The sequence below is a fragment of the Primulina huaijiensis genome, chromosome 15 (assembly GCF_012295235.1).
Source record: "Primulina huaijiensis isolate GDHJ02 chromosome 15, ASM1229523v2, whole genome shotgun sequence".
Taxonomy (NCBI): domain Eukaryota; kingdom Viridiplantae; phylum Streptophyta; class Magnoliopsida; order Lamiales; family Gesneriaceae; genus Primulina; species Primulina huaijiensis.
In genome coordinates, this window is record NC_133320.1 from 18,948,357 (window position 1) to 18,964,683 (window position 16,327).

The 16,327-nt window shown below is 29.8% G+C and overlaps 1 protein-coding gene across 1 annotated transcript; it reads right to left on the minus strand.

Annotated features, from left to right (window-relative positions):
• Positions 1-12,593: 12,593 nt before the first annotated feature.
• LOC140960475 (8-hydroxygeraniol dehydrogenase-like) lies at positions 12,594-14,619 on the minus strand. Its single transcript, XM_073418762.1, has 5 exons — positions 14,436-14,619; positions 14,190-14,303; positions 13,242-13,755; positions 12,990-13,143; positions 12,594-12,856 (listed from the first exon to the last, which is right to left on the minus strand). Exons 1-5 carry the CDS (start codon positions 14,531-14,533, stop codon positions 12,654-12,656), a joined length of 1,083 nt encoding a protein of 360 aa, XP_073274863.1. The 5' UTR covers positions 14,534-14,619; the 3' UTR covers positions 12,594-12,653.
• Positions 14,620-16,327: the final 1,708 nt, after the last annotated feature.

Consider the following 16,327-nt stretch of genomic DNA (forward strand, 5'->3'; position numbering starts at 1 on the left):
TGTATATAATTGTATGATTTTGTACCTAATTATAACATATTATTTTTTATTAATTTCTTTAACTAATAATTAATTGACATAGATAACATATTGTGTTTTAAATAGTTTTAAAAATTTTATATTAATAAATAAAATAAATTATTTAAAAGTTAAATCATTTAATCATTACATGTATATTTGTATATATGTAGGTTTTTATGTATGTTTGTAAAATTTTAAAAATGCATCAATGTATTAATAAAATTATGAGGAAAATTGTAAAATAAAAGTAGTCATATAATTGAAATTAATTTTTTTAATAAATAAAAGTAAATTTTTTGATAATTTTTTGATTAAAAATTAATTTTTTAAATTCTTTTTAATATTTTCAATTAATTTGTAAACTATCATATTTTTATAAAAAATTATATTCATACAAAAGTAAATAATATTATCTTCACGTGAATATAAGTATTAATTCAAACACAAGGTTAATTATTTTTTTAAGTAAATGATCTCATTAAATATAATAGTTTACAGATTTATTGAAAATGTTAAAAAGAATTAAAAAATACATTTTGAGTCAAAAAATTAATAATTTTTTTAAATTCTGTTTATTAAAAAAATTATTAATTTCAATTCTATGAACCAATAAAATTTTATGATTTTTTTTTATAAGTAGTTTAATAATTTTATTAAAAAAATTCTTAATTATAATTTTAAAATTTATTGAATTTCAAGATTAAAAGTTATAACATAAAGAAATAAAATGTAATTTTTAAACAACAAATGAAACAAATTATTTTATCAATTATATCATAAAATTTATTTATAAATTATACCTTAAAATATTAATTTTTATTTTTTTATCATGTTTGTTGCGAGACTATTCAATTATTAATAATTAAATGATGTTAATTTTTGGATCATCTTTTGTTATTATTGAATAATATATTCTTTTGTATAAATCATAAATTAAAAATAACAAAATCAATTATAGAATTCAAAATTTCCTACGATATTAAAATAAAAATTATTAAATGAACAATTAACAAAAAAATGCAAAATCTGAAAAGAAAAAAAGAACATGTATATAGAAACAAATTTTGAAACTTAGAGATTGATAAAGATAGATGAGAGGAGAGAAGATGAGAAGAAAAGAGAGGTTATGTGAAGTGAGAGAGGAAAAAAAAGAGCTTGTGTATGAGTTAGAAGTTTTAAAAATCCGTCCAAATCTTTAGGTTAAACCAAAGACAATTTCTGACAATTTATAGTTGTACCTTAGGCTTTAATGTTTGTATGTTAATGAATTTCATGAAGTTATCAAAAATCTATTGAAAATTTGAATGCATATAAACTTTTATAGACTTTTTAGAAATCAATGTTGAATATCACTTGTCTTTTTAAAACTCTATGAAATTCTATTTTGAATATCACTAGACTTTTGTAGAGTATGCAAAAGTTTTGATTGAATACATCTAGACTTTTGAAATCTAAAAAAGTCATTAAAAATTATTAAATCTCCTATATTGAATACACCTCTACAAGTATATTTATAATTATTAAATAATACACAACACAGGGAAGATTTTCAAATAAATCAAGATTTATTATCTCTTCTCTCACAAGTGAAATTGGCCACCACCTTTTAGAGTACACATCATGGTCGAGACCTCCCACACTCTACCGCACATCCATTGATGCCCCGTTGCATCGTCGTTGTGCTTCCACCGGAATCCTGCTGTTTTACGACGATTAAAGAACAATGATTAATCCAGTAGATTGTTTGCAGAGGATACTACAAGAGCTATCTCCGCTTAAAAACCGGAATAATTCAATCCAAGTGATTCAATCACTAAAGGTAAGATTCAATAAATACCCTATTGTTGGATTTAGAACCATATGACACCCAAGAATGTTTTGAATATCAAAACTAAAATTTTTAAACTTCCATTACATTTTAGGGCGAAAAAATCATACACCAATAGTGATATCAAAGCATAGATGATCAAATTGTATGGTTCAAGTTTTTTATTGTCTAAATTATGTCGAGCCAATTTTTATAAACACAAAAGAATTTTTTTCCAGAAAATTGCAGCTCCCATTAGGGGTGTTCAAATTTCGGATAAAACCGAAAAAACCAAAAATCCAAACCGAACACCGAACCGAACCGAAAACCAAATTTTGTAATTCGGATATAAATATTAAAACCGAAGTTTAATTGGTTCGATTTCGGATTATATATGACAAAACCGAACAAACCGAAAAAACCGAAATATCATTAAATTAATAATTTTTTTATATTTTTATTTATATTATATATTTTGATATAATATTTAGTGAATGAAGAACCATTCTGAATAATTTTTAGTTGATGGTTGTTTGTTTAATTAATTTAGACCTTATATTTAAATATTTTACTAAGAAAACATGTAGAAAGTTAACATATTATATTTTACAATATATTTATATTATTAATTTAAATAATTATACTAAAACCGAATTAATCGACCAAAATAACCGAACCGTTTTGGTAGAAAACCGAACCGAAGAAAAATGGTTCGGATATCGGATTATATATTTCTAAAATCGAAAACCGAAAAAGTCGAAATAAAAAACCGAAAACCGAATCGAACCGACCGATGAACAGCTCTAGCTCCCATGAAAATCAGATTTTCGAATTCAAAGCAAAAAAAGAAAAAAATCGTGCTGTTATCCGATACAGTTTCGAGTATCACACTTCTACAGCGACGACTGCCTTGTACTGTTTGAGACCAAGGTGCTATTTTGCAATTTTATATAATTTATGGGCTAACCGAAATTTTGTGAAAATTTGACTAATTTACCCTTAAAATAATTTTTGACAAAATTATGATTTTTTTTATAAAATATAATTGGAATGTGATTTTAATTATTTACAGTAAAAATATCTTTTTACAAGAAATATAATTTTTAATAAATTAATTACAGATTAAATAAAAGTTTTTTTTTAATTTGTTAATTTATTTTAATTATAATGGTTAGTGATATATTTGCAAGATACACGATTTGATGATGATATGTGATATTATGATTTTTATATAATATGAGATATTATATAGTATAAGGATGATCGAGAGCCATAACCAATATGTTATATGGATGTCATGATATTTTACAATGTTTTAATTTTTATTATTTGATAATTATTAAAGTAAGACTGGTTTATGGCTCATTCTCACCCCTTAAAATTATATTCCAATGTTCAATGAAAATTTAATGTAAATCATTAAGTGTTTTGAAGATTGAATACATGTAAAATATTAAAAACTTCTGTAATATTGCATGTGCATCCCTCCATTTGCCTAGGTTTTTGGACTTATATCTTTCATCCATGTATGACTCACATGGATCAAATAGCTTAGTGATCGATCATCTTTTATCTATTATTTATGATGTATATGATATATTATAAATAATCAGTACGTGTGTTATTATTACAATAACAAGATTTGCATGAATACGAAAAATATCAAACAAACATGACGCAATTTTAAAATAAAAAATGATGAGACAAGTTTCAAAATTAAAATCCCTTATTTTGAGTATAATTAAAATTTATATCAATCCTTTAAAAAGAAAATTATAAAGATTTTAAATTTTTATTGACTTCCATCAATCATTGGTTGTATGATAAATGTTACTCTTGGTCAATGTCTGATTCACATTATTGGGGAGGTATGGAAGAAGAAAAGTTGTGATTTTCATCGACATACTTGATGTGAATTAGGTGGAACTCACATGATTTCGACTCATATTATTGGGGGATCTCATGGCGATCATCTTCTACAATTCAACATCGATGGGTCGGGCTCGACACGTGAAAATAAATGACATCATATTATTATATACTTATCAAACGTAAGACAAATTTTATGGGGATTGCATGATATGCAATTGGTATTTACCTTTTGAAAATTGTGATTGATTGATATTATTCGAGATCATAGTTCACTAATTGGGGCCTCACATACTCGCCAAAGAAATATGATTTCTCGTTTTAATCATAGGGCGGTGAAAATTTCAAAATAGTGTGAGGTAATCCATTAAATTAAAGACCATATTTTTTGTCTTATGAAATATTTAAAAATACTCAGCAATGATTATCGGTTTCATATTCATTTAATCTGCGATTTTATCACGTAATCTACTATCTATTATACTCAAACAAAACAAGCTAACACGACCTAACTATCAAGATTGGCTAAGAAACTTAAAAATTATTCTGGCATCGAAAAAAGATGACGTGCACACTTAACTAAGTCTCCTCCAAAAGGGGTGCCCAAAATGTTAGTTTTGTTGAACTGTAAAAGCACGAGATGGTGAGACCATAATTTATAAGTTAAAGTGTTATATGCTCACTTCTATATCAAATGAACTACAAAGGCATTTTGAGGAAATAATGAATACAATTGACATTCAACTGCACGTGCAAGAGTTGTATGGTGCTCAAGTTCATATATTAAGGCATACTATTATCAAGAAGATCATGACTATACGCATGCAATATGGGACCTCGGTCCATAAGCATGATGTACAATGCTTGGGCTTATTAAGATAGTGGTGGATTTGGAATTGCTGATTCTCGCGAGTACCATGATGGCATCATCTTGTTGTTGTTCCTTCCTCATATGACGATTTTTGTGGTGAATACAATAAGAATAAGCTTGAGGCCAGCCTTGAAAAATTGGTCTATATGCTTACAACTTAAAAGACTACCATAAAGAAAGAAACATATTCTTCTAGTGGTTTGGGACGAAAAAAACCATAAAACTAGGGAAAGAAAAGTTTTGCCCGTTCCAAGAAGAATAAACCTAGTAAGAAGTATGCTCAAAAGGCTATTCAAGGTCTGACAAAGACCAATAAATCAGAACAAGTTTGTTTTCACTTTAAGAATTGTGGAAATTGGAAGCGCATTTCCATTGAATATATATTTCATAAGAATTCTAGCAGTGAAATATTCTATTTTGAAGTAAATGTCTCAATTAACTCTTCTTCTTAGGTATTAGATACTGGATATGGATCTTATCGTTTACAATGATAAGCAAGTAATGATGAGAATCAAGAAGCTTAGAGATGGTAAGACATTCCTAAGGATGAGCAATGAAGTAAGAGTTGCTGCAAAGGTCATTGGAGATATTTACTTATTTTTTAACAATAATTTTAAGTTATTTTTTAGAGATGTTTTATATGTTCTTAATTTATTTAAAAATATTATTTCCGTTTATATGCTTGATATTGATATATATTCTTGTTCTTTTGCTAAATATATTTGTAATATTTACAAGAATGAATGTTTAATTAGATAATGCGATTTAGAAAACGATATCTATATGTTAAAAATAAAAGATATTTCATTTAATGATGTCCAAGTTAACACAATTTCAACAACAAACAAACGAAAACGAGAAAGTCTTAACCAAGCACATTTGTGGCACGCTTGATTATGACATATTTCCCAATGAAGAGTAAACAAGTTAGTGGGAGAAGACATGTTTGATTTGTCAGATATAAACTCTCTTGATATATGTGAGTCATGTCTGAAGGAAAAATGACCAAAGCCAATTTTCTAGAAAAAGTGGAACGTGTACATGATCTATTCTATTTGATCCGTGCAGATGTATGTGTCCCACTAAATATTAGCATCAAATATATGTATTCTTACTTCATTACCCAATGTAGCATTTGCGCTAAGTGTTGTAAGCAGAAATCAGCTGAACCCCGCTCCATAGCATTTGAAAGTTGTGAAGGATGTTATCAAGTACATGAGAAAGCCTGAAAATTTGTTCATGGTCTATGGAGGTGGATAATTAAATTGTAATGTTACACTGATTCTAGCTTCCAATCAGATGTGAATGATTTGAAATCAACATATGGATTTGTATTCAAGTTCAATAGTGGTGTTTCTCTTGGAAGAATTCCGAGCAAGACATCACAACAGATTCAACCACTTAGGCCGATGCATAGTTGCATCGGTTGCAGCAAAAGAGACTGTTTGGATATGAGATTTCGTCCAAGAGTTGGACGTGATTCCAAATGGATTTGTTCCAGTCCAAGTATACTGTGACAACCCTAGTGCCCTTGCATAAGCAAAGGAGCCAATGTCTCATCCGCGATCCAAATATATACTGAGGAACTTACACATCATCAGGATTGTGGGAAGAAAAGACATATCAGTTGAGAGATTTACCTCAGCAGATAACGTTGTTAATCCACTTACGAATCCCCTGCCAGGATCATTGTTTGAAAATTATCGTGTACCAATGAGTCTAAAATCTGTGCGTAGTTGGCTATAGAGCAAGTGAAAGATTGTTAGAGTAGGTGCCAAGCAAACCAAATTTTGTCTTGAACTTTATTGACTCTTATGTTACAAACAATCTTTATTTTAATAATATTTTACATGATGACATTTACTTTATTTATATACACATACAAGATGTATAGGTAAAGACATTTAATATATTATGGTACAATGAGGTTGTAAAAGTCACGTCGATCATGAAACACATTTAAAGTTACGGTATATTCTAAACTAGTTCTTAGTCATTCAGCCACCTAAAATATAGATAAAGTTCACTCGAGCTCAAGACTAGCATATGTGATTTTATACGCTAGTTAAGACATGGAGATGTCCAATCATATAGATGAGTGCTTGTGAGATGAGTAACTCGACAACTCTCCCTTAGACTTTTCAAGTGATCATCATTTTTTTATTAGATAATTCTGTGGTTATGGTTATACACCATTAATTCTTTCACCAGAGATAACATAAAGACTCTACATAATAGTGCTACACTTTGACTCGTTCACCAACTCCATGAAGGTCATTAGATAGAGAGGTTGGTTGTAGTTTCGACATACAAAAGCCAATGAATTGTAGTATGAGATTCTTCACTCGCCTATGAGTACTGATAATTATGTTATCCGATGAGTTAATATTATAAAAAATCTATGTCCATAGTATGTGATGTGCTTTAGGAAAAAGTGTTTCCTTAGTTGCACACATGATGCCACTATAATTGCTCAAATATCTATCACATCATTATCATATGAAACCACTGATATATCAATAGTTGCAGATTCGATGTGATATATGAGATGAAATGACCTTACTGCATGCTAACCATAACTTGCTAGTTCTTGTAGATGCTATCAGCGATACCTAGAGAATTATAAGACGATGCTACTATACGTTCTTACTATGATTTGATGAATGCAATCAGAAATGAGTTATAATGTTCTTGTGATCAAAGGGTTGGACTAACAAGGGTAAGTCCGTATAAAAAGACAAATGTTGTTTCGAATCACATTAGTTGTATCCCTTAACCATTGAGAGTTACACAAGTATTAATTTTTGTGTCCTTGTTGAGATAGTCAAATTCAAGGAGTTGAATTTGATTATTAAGTTTGATATATATAAAAAATTGTTTTATAAAAGTGTTTATACGTAGCTTCCACATCTGGAAGTTTTAAGAGTTAGCATGACTACTAAATATGTGAGGAGAGTGCAACTGTCTAAATTTTTTGAAGGAGTTCTAAAATTGGCTATTGTCCAAAATTAATAGCGGACTTTCGAAAGTTTTGATTTCACATCATAATAACGATTTTCGTGTCATCATCTCATCGAAAATATCTAATTGTTGGTCGAGATTATGATGTAAGTACAATCTTAGATTATTTTATAGGAAACTTGAAGTGTTCTAATTAAACATTGGAGTTCTAGAATGTTCCAGAAACACATGGATAAGATAATGTCTTGTCTTATCCAATCATATCTTATCAAGAGTTGATGATTACATGTGGTATTTTGACAAGGTGAAAATTAATTGTTCTAGAAGGATCCAAGTATATTTGTTAGACAAATACATATGTGTAATCAAGAGTTGACAACATACAATACACAACACAATCACAAGTGAAATTTGGCCACCAATTTTTGGAGTGCACGCCATGGTTGATACCTCTCATATGCCGTCGACGTCCATCGCTGCCCCACAGCATCGCCGTCATGCCACTGCTGGAATCCGACCAATTTTCAACGATATATCTCAACACACAAATTTGTTTGGATTTATAGTGTAGTCTAAACGAGTAACATATTCATCAATCCTGGACTTTATTAAGAGATTAAAGAAAATATATTGATCCGTAGATCTTTCGAGAGAATACTACAAAAGATATATCCGCTTAAAAAATCGGAATAGCCAGAGCCAAGTGATTCGATCACTAAAGGTAACATTCAATAAATATCAGATTGTTGGATTTAGCACCATACGACTATCAAGCAAGTTTTGAATGTCAAAACTAATTGTTTTTAAATTTTTGCTGCATCTTGGGTGCAGGAAAATTATACAGAAATAGTAAGAACCGGTAGGTTATTGTCAAAACTAACAATATCTCACTTGCCTTATATCCAACTACTTGTAGATCTTAATCACATTGATTCATGATGCTTCTCAAACAATGGTCCTGGCAGAGACTTGTTAGTAGATCGAAAATGTTATCTGCAGAGACTACTCTCTTAAGCAATATGTATATTTTCCCATAATTTCTTGAATAATGTAGAACTTCCTAAGTATATGTTTGGATCGTTGATGAGACATTGGTTCCTTTGCTTTTGCAATGGAACTAGTGTTGTCGTGGTACCGAGACTTGATCAGGTCCTTTCGAAATGACTTTCAGTTTTCGGAAAAAATTCCTCATCCAAACTACTTCCTTTGCCGCAACTGATGCAACAATGTATTTGACCTCAGTGGTAGAATATGTTGTGGTGCTTTGTTTGGAATTCTTCCAAGAGAAAAGCAATGGAACCAGTGTTGTCGTGGTACCGAGACTTCATCAGGTCCTTTTGAAATGACTTTCAGTTTTTAGAAAAAATTCCTCATCCAAACTACTTCCTTCGCTGCAACTGATGCAACAATGTATTTGACCTCATTGGTAGAATATGTTGTGGTGCTTTGTTTGGAATTCTTCCAAGAGAAAACACCACCATTGAGCATTAATACAAATCCAGATGTTCATTTTGAATCATCCGCATCTGATTAGAAGCTAGAATCATTTTAGTCTTTCCATTTTAATTCTCGACCTCCATGAAAAAATTCTCAGTCATTCTTAAGTTGATGAGTGCAAAATTTGTCATGTTTATATGTCCTTAATTTGATATTTTCCATTGATGTTGAGTATAAACATGAGTCAAAATTTATATTGTAGGAGAACATCACTTAAAAAGTGTAGAAACCATGAAAATCGTTCAAAAGAGAAAAACCGAAAAAGTGGGCAGAATTGACAGTGCACCACACTAAAAAACTAGCGCGAGTGAGTTATGCTTGTTGCACAAAAGTTGTAGAACAAATCTAGAGGCGTGGGGGCGCCAATTTTCAGGCGCAAACAAGAGCACCTGTTTGCTCAGAAACCCTCATGTACTGGAGTTTATGAGTCGTTTTTCACCCATTAATGATATAAATAAAAAATACAACCATTTTTGAAGAGGAAGTGAGACACTTTTCGTTATTATTTTACCCTAGAACACCGAACAACACAACACCCAAACAAACAAAAATTTTGAGACATGAGAGCGAACGACAATGGATAATTGAATCACAAGACAGGGGAAATTCATCTGGAGACAGATAATTAACTTTACTATGTAATTTTTATTATTTGTCTCGAATTACGATGATATTTTTGAATATGTTTATGTATTTAATTATTTGATCATAAACTTATTGGTTGTTTCTAGAGAATGACTTAACTTGATTTGAATTTAATGTTTTGAATATTATTTTGCCTATTATTATTTGTTAGTACAATTTATTTGTGTATTTATGTTTTATTTGCCTTTTAGTTTACTGATCACAAATTGGATGCTGATTTTTTTCGAAATATAACACAAGGAAGATGAGATTTTAATAGGATCATAGGTAGACAACATAGGATTTTTTTAATGTTCGGGATGCCTACAATTTTCTTTGAGATCGTTAAAGAAGTACTATATAATTTGATTAAATTATTTTGATGTTTGATTTCTGATAGATATATAAAAATCTTCATTAGAATAATAAAATTTACTCGACACTCGAGAGAGACAATAAATAATATTTAAGAGTTCTCGGCCTATATATTTTAATATGTGATATCATCAACTAATATGATTTACATGAATGAAAATTGAGCGAAATCTTATAACTAGAACTCGTCTTAGATCGTATACTTAAAGTTGACATTGAAATTCTGCATTATTTAAAACTAAAATAAAATAGATCAATTTTTGAAATTGAAATGATCGAAGAAAAATATGATGGAAAGCAACACTGCGGAGTTGGACGATTCTAATGGTATTTTTGAAATTCTATAAAAACTAATACATCATAAGTTATTACTTTATAGGGACTGACTTTAAATAACAATATATATAAAATAAAATAAAAATATAGTTTATAATTTTAAAAAATATTTTTTAAAATTGAGCTAATAATTTTTCGACCTTTTGCATTTTGACGAGTTCAAGCATGAGCTCAAAATTAATTTCCATAGATTTTATATTTTAATAATAGAATACAAAATTAAAATTTTGAACCACATTTCATTAAAGAAAAAGAATCCTTTTTGAACTAATTTAATTAATATAATTTATATATGGATTCTATAAAATATATAAATTCGGAGCAGACTGTAGTGTGTGTGTGTGTATATATGTATATATAATCACTTTACAAAATTATAGCTACATATTATTATATCAAGATACATATATTATATGAATTCCTAAAAATAATTGTTGGGCCAAGACGAGGAAGTTCAATAAAAAAATCGATTTTCTTCTTTACACGCCTTCTCTCTACCTATACTTAGGGGTGAGAAAAAATACCGAAAATTTTAGTATACCGAGATTACCGAACCAAAAAATACCGAATTTTCGGTATACCGAAGATTTCGGCACTGTACGATAATAATACCGAATTTTTCGGTACGGTAACGGTATGTAATTTGAAAATTTCTGTATATATCGGAATACCAAAATATCGAAAAAAGATACAAAAATTTTAAAATATATAATATTTTAAAACAATAAATTTATAAAAAAAAATTTAAAATGTAAGGTTTTTTTGGGTATAAAACAGTATATACCGATACCGTATCGAAATTTCGGTATAATCGATATGCTAGTTATATGTACCTAAAATTTCGGTATACCGAAAATCTCGGTACTGCATCGGTATGAATTTTCTTACACCGTAATTTTCGGTACGATATATGGTATTGGATTTTCGGTACCGTACGGTATGGTATACCACCCCTACCTATACTCACATTGCAACACGTAATAATTTCAAATTACAGTATGACTTATCATTAATTTTTACAATTATGATATTACCTCTATTTAAATATAAATCAAATTAAACAAAAAAGACTATACAACCACGCAATGCGTATCAAACTGATTAGAGCATGTATTGATAACCTGAATACGTGTCTATATAATCTTAAATGGTTATACTGGAAATTCATTTTGGAACTCCAAAGTAATTTCCCGAAAATAACCTCAACAATTAGGGCGGCGTAGGATTCATTCGCATTTACGTGGGTTCGAACCAAGCATGCACGTGACGTATTGAAATCGAAAGAAAAGTTAATTAAAATATTTCTGCTTTCAAGTCAAAATTAAGTGTAGAGGATATAAGGTGATATATAGTATAAACTAATATAACATGATTGTGGATCAATTGATATGAGGAATATAAAAATTAATTAAAGTTTGAATTCAAATTCGAGCTCGATTTGAAGCTCATATAATTAAATATTTTTCAAATCCTACTCAAATCAAAGCTCAATTGGAAATATTATAGCATGCTGACGAGTTGTTCGAACTATTATTTGAAAATAAAAGCTCGAAAACATCAAAATATACTCTTTCAAGCTCAATTCAAAGTTCGAATAATTGAATATTTTTAATTCAAAATCAACTGAAATTAGAGCTCAAATGTAAATATTATAGCATATTCATCTGTTCTAACTATTGTTTAAAAAAAACTTGAAAACTCGAAATATATTTAACTATCTAATAAAAATGTTTGAATAGAAATTGATAATTTCAAATTCGAATCGAATTTTTTTAAAATTTGATCAAATTGTTTACATTCTACATTGTTAAAACCGGGAAAAGATCCAAGAATTATTTGTCACAGAATCTGAGACACAGAATATTCTTTTCATAATCGAGTCTTGTCCTATGCAAATTCCTTAACATTTACAAGTGAAGACTTGGTAACAAATTGAAAGGTAGATGAAAACAAGAAGCAAAACCAACATAGAAATTGAGATGCAGCCATCTTTTTTTGCATACATAGGATCATCACAAAAATACAGTAACACTATCACTTACTATGACAACATCTCACAATTTCAAAAAAAAAAAAAAAAAAAAAAAAAAAAAAAAAAAAAAAAAAAAAAAAAAAAAAAAAAAAAAAAAAAAAAAAAAAAAAAAAAAAAAAAAAAAAAAAAAAAAAAAAAAAAAAAAAAAAAAAAAAAAAAAAAAAAAAAAAAAAAAAAGACGAAAACGCGACATGCCAATTGATTATTCCCATTCTCTGGATTCTATATCTTATCAAGAAAAAACATACATTTCCCATGTCTTAAGTAACTTTCAACGACTTTTCAATGTCGATAACGAAGCGATATTTCACATCAGATTTTTTGAGACGTTCCATAGCTGTGTTTATGTAATCCATATTGATCATCTCCACCTCTGGTAGTATATTGTGTTTTGCTGCAAAATCAATCATCTCTTGCGTCTCTTTCAGTCCCCCGATTGCACTTCCGGATATTGTCTTCCTCCCTGTTATTCATTTTCGACCATGGTGCCAGAATAAACGAGTGAATAAATCGGATATGAAAGAATTTATATATCTTTTCTGATAGAATTCTCTTTAATTTTTTGTTTCTTGTTAGTAAAAGATATTTATTCTCACCTTGAATCAGAGAGAAGGAGTGCAATTCAAGTGGCTTTTCCGGAGCACCGACCAAGACAAGCTTCCCATTGGGCTTTAACAAACTTATTAAAGGCACTAAGGGATGAGTTGCAGACACCGTATCAAGGATACCATCCAACGTCCCTGCTGCAGCCTACTCGTGCAAAATCAAATTAATAATAATTTTATCATACTCGAATACTAGAAAGTGATCAATCAGAACACACACGAAAAAGGGAAATGAAAAGAAACCTGCATCTGCTCAGGGTCACGGCTAATCAAAAACTCATCTGCGCAAAGAATGTCAATAGCTTCCTTCTTTTTACTAATTGACGTACTGATGACTGTCACGTGAGTCCCGAAAACCTTAGCAAACTTAACTGCTAGATGGCCGAGGCCACCAAGGCCAACCACACCAACTTTCAACCCTGGCTTGTCAAGACCAAAGTACCTTAATGGGCTGTAAGTCGTGATCCCAGCACACAAGAGAGGAGCACCAATATCAAGAGGCAGATTCTCAGGCCAACGAATAACAAAATGCTCGTCAGCAACCATGATATCAGAGTAACCTCCGTATGTCACCGTCCCATCAAAGTAAGGCATACTATATGTGAGTATCTGCTTCGGACAATAGTTTTCAAGATCGACAGTGCACTGATCACATTGGCGACAGGATCCTACCAAGCAACCTACGCCTACTTTGTCTCCAACCTTGAACTTCTCCACCTTTTCACCAACCTCGTTTACTATCCCCACAATTTCATGCCTAGATATCAAGAAAATTATGCACACCAAATACCTTGTCTCAGTTACCATTACGGTGTCACCTCCCCCAAATACATCAAAACCTCAGATTAATATTTAACAATCTGTTGAAGATCAGGCATACTAATACAGCAACAAAGAAGGATCAAGAAGTCAACACTTGGGAAGAACTACAAAAATAGTAAAAGGACTTCTCATTTTGAACGTGAAAAATAAAAAATAAAAACACAATCTGTACCTATGACTATTGAATCTAAATTTCATACCTTCCAAAACCAAACCACGAACTACAAAAATCTAGCTTGAATTCCTCCAAAATAAAAGTACAAGAACAACCCATAATCCATTATACATCAAGTTACACATATCCGCAAAATATTTACACATGAATACACACACACACACACACAAACATAAATACAATATAAACCTTACCCAGGAACAATAGGATATTGAGTAAATCCCCACTCGTTCTTGACCATATGAAGATCAGAATGGCACACGCCACAATACAGAACTTTGAATTGCACGTCACGCTCCCCGGTAGCTCTACATGACAACCCAAAAAACAAACTAAAAAGCCGAAAAGAACCCATCTTTATCATAAAACAAAAAGACTTGAACTTTCATTATTCCCAGATCTATAAAATCTTAAACACAAACGAAAACTCAGATCCGTACCTTCTAGAAAACTTGAAAGGAGCTAAGACCCCCGAAGTGTCATTTGAGGCCCATCCAGCAGCCTTCACTGGGTGCTCTGTTTCCGGTGATTTCGCCATTTGTGAATGTATCTTCGGCCTCTCAAGTAATGAGAAAGACTCGCAAGAAATGAGTGGTGTCAAAATCTACCGGACCAGTTCGACCCGGAAAAATTTGGGTTCAGATCGGACCCGGAAAAATAATAGTTCGGGTTGGGTTTAAATATAAGAGTATGTCTATTGTGAGATGGTCTTACGAATCTTTATCTGTGAGACGGGTCAACCATACCGATATTCACAATAAAAAGTAATACTCTTAGCATAAAAATTAATACTTTTTCATGGATGACTCAAATAAAAGATCCGTCTCATAAAATAAGACCTGTGAGACCGTCTAACACAAGTTTTTGCCTAAATCTAAAACGAGCTTACCAGAAAATTCTAACTTTTTAAAAAATATATATATAATTAATAAATATTTCATATTTTTTTATATATATTATTTTTTTGAAAAAAAAAATTATATATTTATATCATAAATTTTTATCATTTAATATATATTTTATATATTTTTTTATTTTTTTAAACAATTATTTATTTGATTTAATAAATATACTTCTAATTTTTACAATAAAACTTTCAAATTTAAATCAAGAGATTTTGTTATTAGGTGTTTAAATTAAAAAATTATTATCTAATTAATTTTAAAAAAAATTAAAAAAAAACCAAAATCAAGTTGAATCGGGTTCAATTGAGAGTTTTCGTATTAGTTCGGGTTTAGATTGAACAACTTTTTAATATTATCATCTATAACCCGATCCAAATCCATTCGACCCCTCCAAATTGACACCTGTACAAAAGTTTACTGGTAATTTGGCAAAATTATCGAACTTTTTGGCGGGAGCAAAGTTAAATGACGTCGGCATTAAGCTCGCATAATTTCTCAATTGAAACACGTAAATATTGAGAAATCAAACCAAACTCGTTCACTTCATTAAACTGTAAACAAATTAAGAAGTTTTCTCCTATAAATAAATTATGTAATAACCATCTTTCATGCTCGTATACATATATAAAAAGAACAAGACTTAATTTTCATAAAACTAAAAACAATTTTCAATCAAAATTAGGTAAAACTTAGTTATTCTTTTGAGATAACATCAATAAATAAAAATTAATTCAGAAAATAGATTATTGGGTCACAAATTATATAATAAATAATTTGAGCTCGAATTCGAAAAAACTTTAAAAAGTGTTCAAATTTCTCTCGAATTCGATAATTTCAAATACGAATTTAATATTTGTATGTAAGTTCAAAAAGCTCATGAGACACTTCAATTCATTTACACTCTTAAGTCAGAATATTTTGTGTACTTGTATCCATGCATGCATATAGAAAATGTGATTAATTTTGTTTGCAAGTATAGAAAAAACATGATTAAAATATTATGTAAAATGTGGATATGTAGTGTGTGCATAGACTAGTGTTGTAATTATATATTTATGTATAGTAATTTATGTACTGCAAATTCGTGAAATGTATGATATAAAAATAATAAATTGAAACATGCAGATAACCATATTATTTTCAACATAAATTATTGTAGATGTCTGATTTCGTTTTTTACACCAAAATATGAACTCATAGTCAAAATAAAACCAAAACTCGCTAATTTCTCAACCGAGTTCTTAACTTTGAAGAAGCTTACTCAACACAAAATAAATATTTAATTTTCTGGCCTTAAGGGGTGGATGTGAGCATTTGATCAATAGTCAGGAGATCGATTCTCTGTACCAACATTTTCTAGGGTGAATATATCACACTAGATTTGTTCAGTACGATTTATCTGACTAACATGATTTTAAAGCTATTAC

Bases quoted from the DNA above. Each gene is read 5' to 3' on its own strand.
- LOC140960475 (XM_073418762.1), bottom strand. From the start codon at position 14,533: ATGGCGAAATCACCGGAAACAGAGCACCCAGTGAAGGCTGCTGGATGG. The intron at 13,756-14,189 runs GTAAGGTTTATA...CTTGATATCTAG, and splicing joins CAATATCCTATTGTTCCTGG to GCATGAAATTGTGGGGATAG. The intron at 12,857-12,989 runs GTGAGAATAAAT...AATGAATAACAG, and splicing joins CTCCTTCTCTCTGATTCAAG to GGAGGAAGACAATATCCGGA.